At 40.7% G+C, this 19,457-nt stretch overlaps 1 protein-coding gene across 1 annotated transcript; it reads right to left on the bottom strand.

Moving 5' to 3' along the window:
- Positions 1-7,361: 7,361 nt before the first annotated feature.
- LOC139639438 (N-acetyllactosaminide beta-1,3-N-acetylglucosaminyltransferase 2-like) lies at positions 7,362-11,425 on the bottom strand. The gene is made up of 2 exons (XM_071513526.1): positions 11,288-11,425; positions 7,362-8,585 (listed from the first exon to the last, which is right to left on the bottom strand). The coding sequence occupies exon 2, from the start codon at positions 8,565-8,567 to the stop codon at positions 7,362-7,364; it is 1,206 nt and encodes a 401-aa protein (XP_071369627.1). The 5' UTR covers positions 8,568-8,585; positions 11,288-11,425.
- Positions 11,426-19,457: the final 8,032 nt, after the last annotated feature.

The raw sequence follows: 19,457 nt of genomic DNA, 5'->3' as shown, positions 1-19,457 counted from the left end.
CTTGAATAGTTTGGGAATTTGAAAAAATGTCTGGAAAAGTATGGAAAATGTTGCGGTTCAGGTCCGATACACACATAATTCTAGCTTTTATGTTGTTGTAGAGCCACTTTGAGTCCACAGTTTTTGTTGATGTGAAGAATAATGTTCAGATAGAGGGACGCTCTTATTACCCAGCCGCTGTCAGCATGCATTATATCAAATACCCACCAAAATCAAATCCGGTCAAGAACATAGGGTCTGGGAAAAATATGGAATTTTAAAATGGAAACCGTGTAGGAACCCTGCCAATCATCTCACATATTCTGATATTTGTGGCTGTGAAGAACAATCTTCATCTATACAGTGATATGACCTAGTTAGCAGGGGCAAGATGTCTGTCTGCGTAAATCATATTGAACACCAGACAAAATCTTCAAAACAAATCAAGGTCTGGGAAAAGTATGGAATTGTTTAATTGAAAATGTGGACCCTGTCTAATCAATGTAAAGTGATGCTGCTCTACCCGTCACTGGTTTTATGGTACACCAGATGTCAATCCAGATGGGGTTAAAATGACCCCAGACGTCCCCTGGTAACACTACTGCTGTCCAGAGAGGGGGACGTCTGGGGACATTTCTGGGAAACAGGGACATCTGATCACCCTACTTTACATATGCATTTAGCTGTGCAGAATGCATGCATAACTGACCAATCAGATAACAGAACACCTGTCATTTAGTTATTGGCACCTGTCTATCAACAGAGCTAGGAGCTCAGTGGGCAGAGAGAGGTAGTAACACTGTCAGAGTTACGGGTTTGATTCCCTTCTGATGATGGATTCACCCACCTGACCGCCTTCCTCCTCGAACCTCACAGCTGTGTCTGCTCCCATCGGCTCCTCCTCCTCCTCCTCCTCCTCCCCCGGCAGCTCGGCGGCCATGATGGAAGGCTGGTCATAATAATCATACATTAGGTCGTAATTTGCAGAAGATGGAGGCGTGGGGCGCTCTAGTAAAACCGCCTCCATCACTTCACCGTCCGGCGGCCCTGTCACTGCGGGCTCCGCCCACATCTTCCCGTCCCGCTCCATGAAGCCGTCCTGCGGGTTGTATGCCACCGGCGGTCCGAAGGCCTGGTAGCGGCCGTAGAAGCCGCGGTACAGCGGGCCGGGCCGGCCGGCGATCAGCAGGACCACGTACAGCGTGTCGGAGGCGGAGATGAACTTGGCCTCCCTCCAGCACCTCCGCAGGACCCGGTGGCCCCCGGAGCGGCCCGCCGGCTCGTCCACGTGGATCTGGTCCCGCTTCAGGTGGCAGGCGTCGTCCGGGGTCAGGTCCTCCAGGTACAGACGCACCCGCTGCCCGGGCGCCACGTGCACGGTCCAGTTGCACCACAGCGGCGGGCTGGAGCACAGGTAGTCCGGGGAGAAGAACTCGCCGCTGTCGCCCCGCAGCAGCTGGTGGCAGCTCCGCAAGGCGAAGAAGGCCCCGCCGCCGTCTGCACCCGCCCCGTCTGAGGGGAAACTTCAGAGTAACAAACCCCAAACCAAACCTGGGGAAAGCCTGACATCTACTGGTTAAATGCACCAGATGGCAGTTTCAGTAGCATGCTTCTGACCAGTAGATGTCAGGATTTACACAGATTTGAGTTTGGGGTTTAGTTCCTCTTTAATTATAGAGCGCTTTAAAAACTCAAAACCAGTGTGAACCAGAGTGCTTTAAAACAAACAGGGGAAAAAGAGGCAGAGCATGAAGCACCAACAGAAAAACTAAGACAATAATAATAATAAAGCGTGGTTAAAAACAGGATATAAGATAGATAAGCAGTAGAGCATAACAGAACATGTCAGTTAAAAGGCCAGTGAAGAGTTTTTACATTTTTGACTGATCTGATGCTTTGGGGAAGGAGGAGAGTAAAGTCACCTAAAGTTAACCAACCTTTTTACTTGTGGAATAGAGATTATCCACCAGTTTAGGCTGATCAATAAAACAATTGATGGACTCCAGTGCTACTTGGCTATAAACATAAAAATGCTAAGAAAGATTGATAAAAACATGCAAAAAAAAAAAAGGAAAACATATTGTACATTTAGGTGAAGAATAAAAACGTATAAATAAAAAAGTATTTGGAACTGTCTTTAGTTTGAATTACATCTTTATTTTGTCCTTTACATACTGAGTAAATTTCAAAACTAGGAATATACTGGAGGGTAAAGTTTCCTTTTAATTTGTGGAAGACTCACATTTGAAAGCCTGACATGAGGATTTATTACCCAAATTCATGGTAAACATCATAATAAGTCACATCAAACTGATGTAAATGACATGGATGACATGGGGGTTTAAGGGCTTTCAGTAATGCTTTTCTGTAAATCTTAACTTATTTTACTGATAGTGGTGGTTGTTATTGGAGTTCACAGCTTACCACCTTTTATTTACCACTGCATCACTGCTCACGAGCCAAAAAAAACTCACTGCTACATGTCAAGATTGCATGGTGATGGATAGGAAAGTCAGACAGTTTCCCCTCATATAATAAAATATGACTTTTTGGAGACACAAAATGTTGTGATTCTCACCTGGCGGCTCGTGAGCTTCTATTCTATCCACCTGTATGGACACAACAAAGCAACACACACACACACACACACACACACACACACACACACACACAGAGAGAGAGAGAGAGAGTTACACTACATTAAAATATTAACATGGAACAGCGAGATGTCACACGGCAGATCGCAGCTCACCTGTGAGCTGCTTTTCCAAAATATACCAAACATCAGTAGAAATATGAGCACGGTTTTCAATCTGAACACATTTCGTGGCATTTTACCGACACTTTGTCCGTTCAGATATTTGAATATGTGAACAACAAAATCCAGCTGAGCCTCTCAGCTTCGGTTTAACCGCTGTTTGCTCTTCCTGTTCCAGCAGCTGAAACTCATCAATTAGCTGATTGACTTCAGTTTTAGTGGCTGTTAGTTCACCAGTCCGACCAGCAGAGGGCGCTGTTGTGTTTTGCATGCAGTCACTATACTGCAGTACCATTCTCCTCCAGGTTTACAAAGATAGAAGTAACGGAGTACATTTACTCTCGTTACTGTAATTGAGTAGATGTTTGTGTACCTGTACTGTTTTGAATGTTTTGTGTTTTGAAGTTATTTACTTCATTTTAGCTTATGTTTTGACTTCTTATTGTAGCCACTGAAAACTCCCCACTGAAGCCAGAAGCCAGAGGATGATAATAATAATTTGTTAAAGTTCAAGTTTCAAGTTCAACACTAAATGAAAATATTAACATTTTAACTGAAAATTCAATATAAAGGTATGTGAGCCTTTATGTCTGGAAATGTTTTAGATACCTGGTAATAATGGCAGATATTTAATTTTTCTTGACTTTTCTTGACATTAAAGTTGTTGCTTTTGTTTTAGATTTTGTTTTGTTTTTATTTGTTGGTTGTTTTTTTGTTTGTTTTTTAGTTCTCAGTAGCGTAGGAGATCAGCATTATTTTTTCTGCACTCAAGACTCTCTGGTGGACTGGATCCCAGGCTCCCGGCCCACATGTGACTCCAGAGTGACTGATCTGAGGTCAGTGACTCTGAGTCACTGAAGGAGTCTTTACATTACAGCAACCCGGATTAAAATATGAACTTGTTTTTCTTTACTTTCTCTTTTCATGTCATCCTAACTCTACCCCTTTACATACCTGGATATGTGTCTGTGTGCTTCCCTTTCTAAAAGGAACTTTTCATAGTTAACTTTAGTTAAATCAGTTAAATCACTTTTCATAGTTTTCATAGTTAACTCAGTCAGTCAGTCAGTTAGACATCAGTTTCAGTTTCCAGCTGCTTGCTGCTAGTGAAATTCTTTCTTCAGTCCACTAGAAATTAGGTCACCTCCTTTTAGCTAACCAGTTATTCATTCAGTTATTCAAGTTAGACATCAGCTTAGTTCATTAGTTAGTTGATAGTTAGTAATTAGTTCCTCATTGCTTTTTTTTTTTTTTTTACATTTAATTTACACATTAATAGCAATATCTTGCCTTACAGTTAAAAATTCTACTTTTTATTCTATTTATTTTTATCTAGTATAGTAGTTGTAGTGTAGTGTAGTGTAGTATAGTCATTGTATAGTATATAATAGTTGTATAGTTTATAGTAGTTGTAGTGTAGTTTTTGTGTACATATACAGTATATATATATATATATTGTAATTCCATGTTCTGACTTTTTAGCTACCTCATTGTGTGTGTTTTTCGTGATTTATGTGAATTGCTGCTGCAACACTGTAATTTCCCTTTGGGGATAAATAAAGTACTCTATCTATCTATCTATCTATCTATCTATCTATCTATCTATCTATCTCAACACAGTCTATATGTGCAACATTACATATGAACTCTGTCCTCCTGTTTTTTTTTACATTGCAAGAGAAAAGGCATTTTCCCTGCAGGGAGCAATAAAGAATCACATTATTGTTACAGCAGATTATTTACAACACAGAATGTCAGTAACAGACGGTCACAGACGCCTAATCAGACCAGTCTGTCTACAGCGCTGATGGTTACCTGTGTTCTGTTTGGTGACAAAGACACATACAAGAAATAAAAACAGGAAATACATTTTATTAATTCTCATGGGAAATAATAACAGACAATGAGCAAGGAAGCGGGACACATGCTCAACTCTTTACTCACAGTTTGAGAGGAAAACATGACTGTCGACCCTGCTGAGGACAGGAAAGAGCCAGACTCACTTTAGTGCTATAGTTGAAATTCAGACACATATGGTCACACACACATGAAATACGTACACACACACACACACACACACAATTACAGCAGCAATACCTCAACTCGTGTAATGTACGCAGAGTATTTCATAATCACAAAATGTGTTATTTCAAGTTAGGAAAAATCTCAGAAAATCTCTATTGGCTTCGTCTCAGGTAGTTAGCGATCACACAAACATATTATTCACAATCAGGAGCGGAGGAACGTCACGTCATGCTGAGGCATCCGAACAGGAATCCATCGAGGCTTCGGCCCTGCTGGTTTGAGAGTTTGTCCCGTAACTGAAAGGTCACAGGTTCAATCCCCGCAACAGCCAGTGTGTGTGTGTCTGTGTGTGTTTCTGGCTCACAGGTGGGACGGACTGGCAGCTGTCAGTCTGACAGACAGGACAGAGTAAACAGACCGGCCTGTAAGTGAAACACCACAGGTTCAAACACTGCAAAAGCCAATTTGTGTCCATCAACTTTTGGGACGATGTATACTCTTGTAGACTCTTGACCATCACAGTTTCACAAGCTCTCCATCCAAATTATATTATTGTCACTTTGTAATGACATTTTTAAATTGTTGTTTACATTCTAGCAGCCAATGGCATCGCTAGAAAGTTTTGTGTCTCAGAAATAAACAGAATTCTGCACAGTCAGACTTTGTTGTCACTGAACTTTTATTTATTACGTCGTATCCTGGTTGTGTTGAGTCCTGAACCCCATTATCACGTGTCGTGTAGAACCCCATCTGAGAAGAATTTGTTGTTAGATATGACTTGGTACAAATTACATAACTGTATATACACTATAGGTGAAGTGATAGCCGTCCTTATACATACTCTCATTGTGCTAGGTTCTAGGGAGTGAGCCAATATTATAGCCATTATTTAAATTATTGAACGAAAACTATTACTATTTTTCGGGGGACCCCCGGGAATTCCCTCAAGGACCCTTGGGGATCCCCCGGACCCCACATTGGGAACCACTGATCTAGGATTTTAGTCAGTCTGCTCTCCCAACAAAAGACAAAAATACCGAGGATGAATTGGACTCTCCACTCTCTTCTTATAAAAGAGAAAATATACCGTGACCAATATTAAGAGCTTCAAGTTTAGTGAACAGTTATCATCGTTTTCTGCAGCAGCTATGTCAGTTGGTTTGTTTGGAAGATTTCTTAACATCTGTGTTTTTTAACCTTTATTTATCCAGAGAGGGTTCACTGAGCACCGGGCTCTTCTTCAGCAACATCCTGCTTCACATTCACAGTCACACACATTCACACCTGGGAGCTGCCCAGTAAAACCACAGTCTTCTACTGTCAAACACTGAGAAGTAGTGAACACTGACAGATCATTTAGCAATTTCAAACATCAAACAGTTTAATAAATAATTGTCTCATTTCAGTGAAAAAGAGAACGAGTATTCCTGCAGTTTACGTTCTGCTCGTACTGAGATTTAATCCTTCAGGTCATCGCTGTCCGGGGAAAACCTCGCTTCTCCAAAATGTCAGCAGTCGAGAAAAACAACCAACTGGGGGACCAAAGAGAATTGCCCAATATATCAAAATATGACTTTGCAGTGGTAAATGTAGGGGTTGTCCCGGCTGCCCGAATGATCCTCAGATTATGGAAAAGTACATCCTCTCCAGATCTTAAAAAATGGATAGAATCTATGTTAGAAATAGTATCATATGAACACATGTTAGCTAGAGTCAATGATGAAGGTGAGAACTTTAAGAGGTCATGGGACCGCTTTTTCGCTCGTAGCATTGCTGGGACACGGTGATGATCTGGTTGTATTGCTATAATTGCTAAATGTTTATTTTGGTTGTTCTAAATATCTGCATTTACCATGGGCCTTTGGTGTTTTATAACTAAAGGTGATAATACTGTCTGTTTGTGTATATTTAAATAAATAAAAACTTTAATAGGTAACACTTTACAATAAGGGTCACTAAGTTAAGGGTTAGTTAATGCTTAATAATCATTAACTAACCCTTAATTAACAGTTAACTAATGTGTCTGGTAATCATTTACTAATGGTGTTCATGTTAACTAAGGTATTCATTTATACATTATTTAATAGTCATCTTTATAAACTATTAAATAATGTATAAATTAATACCTTAGTTAACATGAACACCATTAGCAAATTACACATTAGTTAACTGTTAATTAAGGGTTAGTTAATGCTTATTAAGCATTCACTAACCCTTAACTTAGTGACCCTTATTGTAAAGTGTTACCGTTTAATAACAAAAAAAACAGTCAAGAAAAACAGCCTTGTTTTCAGATTGACCACCATGTATTTTTGAGTTTCATAAACCCATTTTCTCAAAGCACAGAGGATCCTGTAATCCTTGAATTTATCTTCAAACATGAAAAGTTTACAAGATTTTCACCTGACGATGACGATATGAGGGATTATCCTTGCCCACATACAGCAGATTTAAAGGTTGCAGAGAACACATTCACCGAACGCTGTCTTACACAGAATATAAACGAATACATCTTATGGAAAGGAAAACACTTTTGATGAATGATTTTAATCACTTCTGAACAAAAACCCCACAGATTTTGCTCAGATTTTAGGGACGCTCACTGACACTCCAGCTCTGGACGGACGAGCCAGGACCAGATCCTCAGCATCTCCTGCGGCGTGCGGCTGTGCACCAGCATCAGCCTCCTGTAGACGCACGGGTTTTCCCTGTACTTCTCCTCAATGTCAAAAGTCCTGAAGCCCTTGTGCTTGTCGGGGACCAGGCCCAGCTTCTTCAGACACATGCCCGTATAGACGTCGTCGATGGGGTACAGCGCCACCCGCCGGGAAACGTTGTACAGGCGAAGCGCCAGCTCCCCGGAGTACAAGAATCCCCCGCCGCCTGCGTAGGGCGGGTACTGCCCCACGAACACGCTCTCTGGAATGAAGTACTTCAGTTTGCGGTCTCGGTGCGGCCCGGCGTTGCTGATGACGTCGCCGATGAACAGATCCTTGGCCCTGACCGGCGGCAGACCTTCCAGGAAGTCGATGATCCGCAGAGTGTTGACGAAGACGTCGTCGTCGCCCTTGAGGACGTACCGGGCGCGGGGGCAGTGCCGGCCGAACCACTCCAGGAAGAGGACCTCCTTCAGGGTCAGGTTGAAGAAGGTGTCCCTGTAGTCCCACTGGAGGAGGTCTCCGTGAAGCTCCGCCTCGTGGCCCAGCATCCCCGACAGGTCAGGGAAGTGGTCCTCAGACGTGGCGTTGCCCAGCAGGAACACCGTTGCCACCGTCCGATTGGCTAGGACGCCCGCCCGTCCCCAGGATTCGCGAATGGCCTGCCGGCGGTCAAAGTGCGGCGCGAGGGACTTGATCGCCAGCAGCAGGAAGGGTTTCTTGTCGCAGACCTGCAGCTGATTGATCCGCATGGGGTATTTCCTGCAGCGCATGTGCAGCAGGAAATCCTGGAAGCGCTGCGGCAGGGAGTTGTAGTCCCAGATCTGCGTGGAGACCCTGTAGTCCGGCTCGCAGGGGTCGAGAGGCCCGGTGTCGTTCAGCCAATCCGGCAGGTCGACGAGCGAGTTGTTGGAGAGCGCCGCCTTGAGGAGCGGGTTGTGAATGAAGTCCAGGCGCTGCTGCTCCTTGTTCCAGAAAGACTCGCTCAGCACCTGCCGGCGCCAGAACCTCTTGGATGGGATCCGAACCTTCCGGCGGCCGCTCTTGTCGTGGCCCAGGTTCCACGACACGCCCACCAGGATGCAGATGAAGATGTTGAGTACCATCATCACGCAGAGCACCCTGGCTTTCCTGCGGCCCACGGGCATCTTGCCTCCCCTCTGGCCCTAGACAGCAGAGGACAGATACAAAATCAACGAAACTCTACGAGAAACAGGAGAAACTCAGAATCTGCCGGAACATGGCCGAGGCAAGCAGACTTACAACAAACCCGGGATACAAAGGGACATTCAGAAACATAAAGATGGAGGTAGACCCTTAAGCAGGGAGAAGAAAAGGAGAATCTGTTAAGGCAGGTCAATGGCAGTCTTGGTTTCCCCTGTTTGGTTTCAGAGCTCAGAGCGGCTGCATACCAGGCGGCTTTTTCATCCCTAATCCTCCAGGAATGGGCCCATGCACATTTTTCCTCGTCCCCTCCTCACTCCCTCCTCCTCCTCCTCCTCCTCTCTCCCTCTTCCTTCAACAATGACAGACAGGCATCACACATTTCCAATTCAGCCGTGCACATGATACCAATTTACCAGCAGCAGCTTGTGTCATTGTGTATTGACCTCATACTCAAAAGGGCACATATTAATAAACCGGCTTTTTCAAATCGAGCATGAGGTTCATAACACAGGAATGCAATTCAAAGAACATTTTACAACTAGTTTTACTCACTTAACTGACTACATAGCTTTTACCCTGCTGAAATTTACAGTTACACCACTTGATGTCACTGTTGTTGTCTGTAGTTACATCTATACATTCATGTCTGTGGTTTTAGTAGATATGGGAAATGAACCACAAATTAATCCTTATACTTTATACTAGATAACACACCTATTTGTTGACATTTGGTGATGTTAAACTAGCTAAGTTTATCCTCTTTCTCTCTTGCTATCTTATAAGTTAGCAAATATTAACTTCGGCCATTAAATAAAACCACTTATTAAACCATTAATTAGGGCAAAGGAAAGTGATTTTGGTAGGAAATTTATTGGCCACAGAAGGCGAAATCATTATTGTGTAGAAGATTGTTTTGGTTAATTTTTCCCTTTACGCTCTGCTAGTTAAGATGGACCTTCAGTCTCTACAGCTTTAGTGTCTAACTAAGTTACAGCGAAACGTTTAGTGTTGACTTTACATCCTATCTTTCGATCAAACGCACGTCCAGCTGATAAAACGCAGAGAGGAAAAACAGGGAACGCTGCTTTTCTTCAGATCACAATATAAGGGGAAACAAATCAAATATCTCCCTGCCCAGAACAGCAACCAAGCGCATGCAAAAGAGTTTTAGTTTTATCTGTCATGAGAGAAAACCACAACTCAGACTTTGGTTTAGAATTTCTTTTAGGCAATTTAGGTGCCAGATGAGCGAGATTTTCCATATAAGTGAGTGACAGATTTTTTTTAGACATTTTTTAAAGTGGTAATCCACAACTTTCTGTTATACTGTATCATTTTATTAAAATCATTTCTGCTGTTTATTGAGCAGTATTTTGCTTTGTAAAAAAAGAGGTAAAAGTTATATTATTGTGAAAAGTTTTACCTTGACTATCAATAGTAATATTAAATCTGAACACATTACCCCAATTCTCAGGTCCCTGCACTGGCTCCCAATTAAGCAAAGAATTGACTTTAAAATATTACTGCTTGCCTACAAATCACTAAATGGCCTATAGGACCAGCATACATTTCTGACCTGCTTGCACCCCATGAGCCTCCAGAACACTCAGGTCAGCTGGGTCTGGACTGTTAACCGTTCCAAGAGTCAGATCAAAACATGGTGAGGCAGCATTCACTTACTATGCCGCATACAACTGGAACAGACTTCCAAATGATCTTAGACATGCTCCAACTGTAACCACTTTTAAAACTAGGCTTAAAATGTTTATGTTCTCCATCGCCCATAATTAGACTCTTAGCACTTTAACTCCAAATATATGTAAATATGTGTGCGCGGATTATGTCTGTATTTACTTGTAACGACAGAAACTGATTTTATGATGTTGCCCTTACTCTAACTTTCAGTGTTCAGAAACTCTTTTCTTGTTTTTAATTTTCTTACTTTTACTTATTTACTTTTTTCTTATCTATCTCGGTTTTTATTTCTCTCTTTCAATCATGTAAAGCACTTTGAGTTGCCCTGAGTTGCCCTGTGTACGAATTGTGCTATATAAATAAACTTGACTTGACTTGACTTGACTTGAATAGTTACACGTTAGTGCAAATTTTCACACAACTCCCACAATCCTCCTCACAGTCCTCATATGCAGAACGAGCTGCACAGTCTACAATCTGTAAGTTGTGACGGACAATTCAGCATTCACAGTCTGAACTGTCCTGATGCAGCTAACTCCACCCATCTGCTACAGAGCAGCTTAAAACAAACAGTAGGGATTATTTGCAAATACTGTTATACTGTATACTATATATACTGTATATATTCTTAATATTACCTGATCTGTTTTTAATTGTATCTCTGTTTGTTTGTTTTTTTATTTATACCTGTTTATCTCTTGTATTAATTTTATTCCTATTTATTTATTTAAAAAAATTTGGCACACACTTTTATGTAAAGTTTGATCTGTTTTTAATTGTATCTCTGTTTGTTTGTGTGCTTTTAGTTGTACCTCTTTACCTCATATATTACCTTTTATTCCTATTTTCTATTATATATATATTTTTTAAATGTATTTTTATTTTTCTATCATTCATTGTAGTAGTTTCACATCACTGCTTTTGGGTTTTATTGTATGTAAAGCACTGTGTAAACATTGTTTTTAGAAAAGTGCTATACAAATAAAGTTATTATTATTATTATTACCTGTGATTGGTGGGAGCTGATTGGTCAGTTGTGTGGTCTGGACACCCAGACCGCTGCTCAGCTCATATGGACAAGCTGCATGGTGGAGGAAGATCCCAGCAGGAAGCAGGGAGGGGGGAAACAGGAAGCAGTTTCTGGAGCCATCTGGATTCAAACAAAATCACACTGTCAAAGTTTTGGAGTCAACTTTGTGTCAACTTTTCAGGAACTGTGAAAAACAGCCTCATTTTTTAGCTTGACCTCCATGCATTTCTGCATTCATCCAGTGGGGTTTTGAACAGATTTCATGAGCCCAAGAGAGCCGGATTTTCTAAACCCATACAGCAGCATGTAATCCTTCTGAAGTTAGAACATGAAAATAACCAACATTGGAGTTACAAGGTTTTCACATGAGACAACAGAGACAAGTACATACTGACATATGTGGTACAGGGACAAAAAGACCTCATATATAACACAAGACATATAGACAATAGGCTCTACTGTAGATAAATACATTACCATTTTATCATTCCATGCGTTCAGGCAGCATGTAATACAGTACAGCTGTCTGTGATAAACCAGCTGAACATGCTGAAAGGAACAACACAGGCAGACTGAGCGGACAGCAGAGGAAAGCATGACTCTACTTGCAGCAGCAGAGCAAAGTGCAGCCTTTTGTTTTGGCCCAATCTCCCTGAGCAAACACTCAGAGAGAAATATCAGGCGGCGTGTTGAGTCTCAACTGAGACACGGGCATGAAGAAGTCACTTATATATATAGATATATTCAAATATCTATATATAGATAGAGATATATTTACACTTTCCATGGTAGGCATTTAGCTGACGGTCTTATCTGGACTGAGCAGGACAGGGTTCAGCGTCTTGCCAAAGGAAACGTTGACAGCCTGAGGGAAATTCTACTTGATTCCAGTAGAGAAAGTCTATTGGTTTCTACTTGAATGAATGAGTTGCTATTGTAATGGAGTGTACTGGATTCAGCTGGATTGGTGTAATGTTACAGGCCCAGTCCAGTTTCCCTACCAGTAGAGTGCAAGTGGTTTCAACTGGATTTAACTGGTACCAGATCACAAGAGAGAAACCGTTTTACTCCCAGTAGATCTACCGGTTTAACGTGCTAATGGTTCCAACGTATGCGCTAATAGCTTCTATCGGTGGAAACCACCAGAGACCAGTTTAACCCAGAATCATTTTAACACCAGTAGCCGCACCAGTTGATATAACACCAGTAAACACCAGTAGACATGTTAACATTTCTTTATATAAACCAGCTGGACCAGTTCCAGTTATACCAGTTATAAACCAGTTGAATTTTGTACTGGAATAATCTCGTGACTACTAGCTGACTGATGTTTTTTTTTATTATTATTATTATTTGTGTTTGTTTATGGTTGTGTTATTTTAGTTTTCTCAGTCTTTGTAAGCTGTTTTGGTGTTTAGCAATATGTCAATTGTCACTTTTATATAATGTCTTTTTATAGAGGGAATATATACCTTTTTACTTTTTATAAATACTCTGGTGATACAATTGTATGTTCTTGCAAAACCCAATAAACAAAGTTGAAAAAACCTGGAATAACCTGGTGGAACCAACTGGATCCAGCTGGATTTCTCTACTGGTCTATTACTGGCATTTCCACTAGGGAGGATGTGGCTGTTGATGGACACATGTTGACTGCTGTGAGGTTTAAACCTCTGAGCTTTTAGTTACAGGAAAGTCTCTCTAACTGCCATCTTGATGTGTTTTACACTCACAGGAATCATATGAAAACCAGGCTCCACCACTTGCTGCGTTGCTTCGCTCTATCAAAAGTTGTCACTTGTGGCCGTTTCACTGGTCAAGTATGGAGCAAATTCTCAGTTTGTTTCACATTATTTGTTCATGTAGACAAATTTTGTATATCGTCTTCTTTATTTTATTTTGCTGAAATATATTCCATAATCATATTTCTGGAAAACACACTCCTGAAATTATTTTTTACTCTAGCTAGCTAGCTAAGTGGCTACAGCTACAGGGCGGGAAAGTCGTCATGCTGCCCCCTGCTGTCTGCATTTAAAACTGTCATCAAAATGAATTGGATGGTTTGCATATTTCATATTACACAACATGTGATTACATCTCTGTTCCCTGTAAAATTGATCATTATCTGACACTTTCAAATGATCTGGTGGCATTAAAATGAAATACTACAGTTTTTATCAAGATTTTTCCAAAACGGACTACAAAGCCTGTCGTGCTGATGATGTCACTATCACAGTCAACTCCTGATGATGTCACACTCCAGCGAGCTCCAGCAGCAAGGCGGTTAGAAATTCCCATCGACAAAGACGCCTATCCACCAGCAGGCTTGTGTACTTTGGATGTGTATGTGAGTACGTACGCACAAAGCCCTGCTGCTGTTTGTAACGTTGCTGATCCAGGAACTGAAGCTTCTTCTGTTGCTGCACTCACTGAAAGTTGCCTTGAATACGAGTGCCAGCTAAATTCCTACAAATTAAGTGTTAATGAAATGTCTCACTTAAGCCAACCACTTACCATGGGGCTTTGTTTGTATGAAGGTGCGTTACGTAACAGGAAAAAATGAGAATACATGACAGAGTTCCTAGAGCTGCAAGATGAGGTCGGCACTAAAGGAGATTTTTTCACTTCAGTCAAGGAAAAGTTGACAGCTGAGTGAAGGTTGAGCAACTGAACTCCCTTAATGTTCTTAATGCAACAGTCTTCAGCTGTTACCTGAAGCTCAGGTGAGTCAGCAGCCTGACTGCTCTGCTCTGCTCTGTGTTAGCTTGCTTTGGGCCACAGTTTGTTTGCTTTGGTTAAGTTGACTTTACACACCGGCCTGCTCCTCGTGACATTTTTCAACACATTCCACAGGTCACAGGAGTCACATGACACTTTCCCTGTACTTCCATTTTCTGACAATATAGTGACAGTGAGAATAGATAATGAGTTTTTGCTTTTTCTTTACACATCTCCTTATTCCTTTCTTGAGTTTTTGTAAAGGGACAGCTAAGTAATGCTGCCAAGTCAAAACTGCTCCACCAAATACAAATCTACTCAAAGACTGTAGGCCAATCACTTGAGAAACTTTATGAATCAGCCTACCATAATAACATATTAAAGCTGGCCAACAACATCGTCTCTGACCCCAACCACGTCCTGAACAGTGAATACAAATTGTTACCATCAAATCGGAGATATAGGGTTCCACGATTTAACAGGGTTAGACTGAAGCACTGTTTTGTACACCAGTCAATGCTAAAAATAAATATAGAGCTTGATCCCTGATCAAATGTACGTTGAAGGGCCTTGAATATTGTCTTTTGTGATTGTAATGATATGTTGAATGTATGTATCTTTGAGTCCTGTCTTCATTTTTGTCTTTTCTGTGATGTTGCAAATGGAGCTGCTGTGATGCAAGAAAAATTTCAGACTGGATCTGACAAAGTATTATCATCATCATTATCATATTCAGTACATTATGCTATCGGTATAGTGAATACATAGATAAGGTGTAGTTTCTTAGAATACTAATCTACACACCACAAGCCTTTCTGTACATAGGTATGGCTTCTTGTAGACTTGTTAATACAATGCATATTTGCTCATCATCTGCTTCCTTCACACATATATTTGCTGTATTTATATTTATTATTTTATACAATATACATATTGATATTTGTATGCTATTAACACCTTTACTGTTACTGTGTCAAACAAATCCACCTTATCACACTATTCACTTTTACTGAGAACGTTACTGAATGGATCTACAGCCACACCACAACAAGCTGACTCAGCTGCTCTCTGCTTCTAGCTGCTTGATACAGATTTACACTTTATTACACTAACACACAATTCTCCAGTGTTCCTCCATGATGGAGACACAGGTGGTTGCTGGGAGATTTGTGATGCAACTGCACGGCTTTTATAGGCTATAGGTCTGGGAACTACAGGTAACACACACACACACACACAAAGAGGAGGATTATGACTGTACTATCTCTACTGTACTATGGCAGTGATTGGGTCCAAGACTAATTAAGTCCTATATTGTACTTGTTAGTGTGTCATGTCTGTAATAAACATGTCAGTAGGTGTTAGTATGACATGCTGCAGGATGGACTTGCTGATGTGACCCAGTGTCACACAGCGGCAGAACAACTGCAGCAGCACAAGACCGAGGAAATAAAAGTTCATTTTAGGTCAAAATGAATTTACTGCATGCCATAAGGCTGATTTTACAGCCTTGGGGGCAAGTTGGGTCAGGTTGGCAGGTTTGAATATATAATGAACAACAGAGCTCAGAGAGTTCATTCACTGTTCCTGCTGCGCTTAACCAACAACCAACTAACAACTCTGACACATTACAAACACCTTTCTGCCACAGAAACAGGTTTAAGAAACACCAGATCAGAGTTAGGACCCCCTAATGAAAAATAACCATAATATCGCCAATAATATTCCTACAGTCACTTACAGTGGGTGTCTGGTAGTCAGTGAAAACATTCAAATATATCTAAAAGGGTTTAGTGTTCATTTATAAATAACGATATATGAATAAAAATGGAAAGGTTTTTGCATATTCACAAGTGTTTTAAACATGCGGTGTCTCACCTGTATTTCTGAGTTAAGCTGCATTTGTCTCAGCCTTGTTTTGAAACTGTTTGAACTCCATATTAACCAGTGAGTTTACAGTGAGTTCATCCTTCTTTATGGTAGTTTTTCTCCTGTGGTATCACTGTAATATTCTATGACATTCCTATGGCGACTTCTATTTTTCCCATGGTTTAATATCATTCTTTAAAAACATCTATGATTATTAATGGGTTTTCTTTGTTGTTGTTAGTGCTGTAAATAGCCCCTGGCCTAGAGTGATCAGCTTTAATAGCCTACATTTGAATAAATTGTCTATATTTGGTCATGTTTAGGTTTCTGTCAGCAACTAAACTCAAACCTGCAGCTGAGCCGCTGGTTCCCAAAGTTAGGTTTGAGTTTCCAGGAGTCCTCGGGGAGTTTCCAGGAGTCAACAAAATGAGGAATAATTTAAATTCAGCAGAGGAATAATTTAATTTCAGTGTAATTTCCCACACTGGACTTTAGCACAATGAGAGAATATACAAGCTGACTGTGTTTCACCACGTGTTTCCCTTTCTCCCAGGCTGCTGTTATCTCCCCAGGCAGTTTATCTAATGAACTTCTCAGATGGGGCTGCTGGGGACAAAATGTTATCCAATGTGTGTCCATCTGTGTTGGGGCTCCTCGATATGATAAACCCAGTGTGAAGTCCTGTGCTGAGCAACAGGCTGCAGGTCTTTACCTGGATCAGAAAGCCTCCAGGCGACGCGTCCAGGTTCCTGGCGCTGTTTGGAGACGTGGAGACGCGCAGTAATCCTCCGTGAGATCTACCGGGTAAAGACCGACTTCTGATCGGTCTTCTGTCCGCCTGCAGCCCGGGGTTCACTCCAGCACATCAGAGGAAACACAAGTCACATCCTCTTCACTGATGAAGACAGGAGTGAGTTTTCTTTTCTTTTTTTTTTTTTTTCCTCTGTGCGTTTTGCGCGCGGTGACTCCTCCTCCCTCAGTCTGACCGCAGAGGCCGCCTGTTCGGTCTGAGGCTGGAGATTAAAGTCACCATGACATGAAAAATGACTTGATGATCTTGTTGGTTAATTTTACATTTCATAATATGTTACACAATTATTTAACAAAAAATGCCCCGCCCCCTTTTTATTTTATTTTATTTGTGTCAAAATCCCATTACATTTACTTCCTGGAAAAAGGTGAATATTTTAATCTGGCTTCATCATGTACCAGTAGGCATAGATAAAAATTCCAATCAATAATACCATCACAGATTTTTTATCACCCCCCCCCCCCCAACACACACACACACACACACACACACACACTCCACCCATCCCATCATAAAATATATACTTCAATGTTAAAGAACATTAGGTTCTCTTCACACTGCAGCTGAAAGTGTCACAATTCAGATTTTCCCCCTCACATGTGACTCAGATCTGATGTTTTCTTCTAAGTCACATTTTTTCAGTTCTGATCTGGGTCACATGGGTATGTGATATAAAAAATCCTGAGGAATGAGAGCTACAAAATGGAGTTTATCAGCCTTTGCCATGACAACAAGTAAATCTGATGTCATTCACCTGAGACACGGGGGCGATGGGTCCTTCACTGCTGAATTTGGCGTTAAATGATGGTCCAAAGACTCCAAAATGAGATAAATAACATTTGAAAAAAGTGAAAAAGTTTAAACAAAAATTAAAACCAAATTGTTATATTTTAAAGAATGCTAGATTCAATTACTTCTTTGGCTGACAAACTAACAGCACTTGTTCAGACTGGATCGATTATATAAAAGAGGTACTGAATGATGAATTTCAGGCAATGACCTTTTTTCCAAAACAGATATGTATAAATGTTTTTAGAAATGAACTCTCCAGTTGCTCCAGCTGCTGCCGTGCAGCTGGACCGGTGCCATATAATTACAGCCGGCTCAGACCGATGTAAGAGTGGGCTGTTTGACCTCTGACCCCTCAGGTCTGCCCCCCTGATCTCATCCTGAAAATCCACTCGCTGATTCATGGCTAAAAATATCCTGGTGAGATCTGGTGGATGGCCACCTGACGCCGAGGTCTACCTGCTGTCGCTCTGCTGGTTTGGTCCAGACCAGATCAGATCAGATCAGACCAGACCAGACAGCCAGGTGTGACATCAACAAACAAACAGGAACCTTTCATGACATCACATCTGATCTTTTCCTTTAACCCTCCTTGTATGTCAAAATTAACAAACGCCCTTTATGTTTGGAGTCAAATTGAAACCCCATTTAAACCTACAAAAAATGATTGTAATAGAAATGTTACCCAAGTTTATACCCCAGAACATCCACAGGTAACACACAGCAGTTAGTCAGTAATGAAAAAAACACCAATAAAAGTAAAGTGTGTGTGTGTGTGTGTGTGTGTGTGTGTGTGTGTGTCTTATGGGCTTAAAAGCATGGGAACGCTTTTGAAAGATCAGAAAATCGCATGTGAAAGTTCCCTCAGTATCAGTCAAAACAAAGAGGAAGAAAATGTGTGTAAAACTTCTAGATTTTCTCTGGTTTTCTAAGGCTTTTGTGTCAAAGTGTCCTCTATTGTCTCATGTCTTTTTATCTTATCTGCATTGTTGTAAATCTGTTGATAACAGTTGTTTATGATCACCTTTTACATTTTATAGACTTTCCTTTGTCAACCTTCTTTGTGCATTTCTTTTAAATTGTGTTGTTTCTTTTAATTCTCATTTCGTTTTCATTGTTTTATTCCTGTAAAGCACTTTGTAACTTGTGTTAAGTAAAGTGCTCTATGAATAAAGTTTATTATTATTATCAGTGTGATACTTTAAACAACAATGTATACTTTAAACTATAGCTAAGATCTATTCCAAAATGTTATACTATATCTCCATATTGGAAGAAAATCATCATTCAGTATCTCTAAAATCCAGGGGGTCCAGTCTGTAAAAAACGTAAAGGAACAGTTCACCCCAAAATGTAAATTATTATATAAATATAAATCCTGTCATTAAGTTTGTTAACTGGTTAGTTTGCGACTGCAGTTCCAGTTCCCAGTTTAGAGTTTGAAAAACACATATAATCACCATCACATTTCTGTAAACAACTGGTGCAGCATAATCCAAGTGATCTGTATCCAAACCACTGAACTGTGAATCCAAAAGACCCAGACTGACCCCATTAAATCTCCTATATTTACCTCACCATTTTGGGGTGAACTGTTCCTTTAAGCTACCTACACTATCCTTTAAAAAGTAACATTAATTATTTCAATTTTGTGCATCATAAGAAGAGGAGTAATGTTGGAGATCTCATTCTGGACTCAAACTCTTCATGTGTAAAACCTTAAAAAGGGAATCTGCACTACCAGTGAGAAGTCTGGACCCACCTGATTGAATGTACTGTAATATTTTTCATTCTCCTAAAGCAGTGTTGGGGAGTAGTGAACTACATGTAATTAAACAAGTAGTTTCACTACATTTTGCAGTAGCTTGCTGGTAGTTCAACTACATTCATATTTGCATAGTGATTCAAGTTGTTAAATTACTTTTTTTTTTGCCATTTTTTGTGTAGTTAACTACTGAA

The sequence above is a fragment of the Centroberyx affinis genome, unplaced genomic scaffold (assembly GCF_046629955.1).
Source record: "Centroberyx affinis isolate AG114_WGS23_722 - 3 ecotype Tasmania unplaced genomic scaffold, CSIRO-AGI_Caff_v1 ptg007296l_1, whole genome shotgun sequence".
Lineage (NCBI taxonomy): Eukaryota > Metazoa > Chordata > Actinopteri > Beryciformes > Berycidae > Centroberyx > Centroberyx affinis.
Note: the sequence above shows the minus strand (reverse complement) of the source record. Positions and strands in the feature narration are given on the sequence as shown.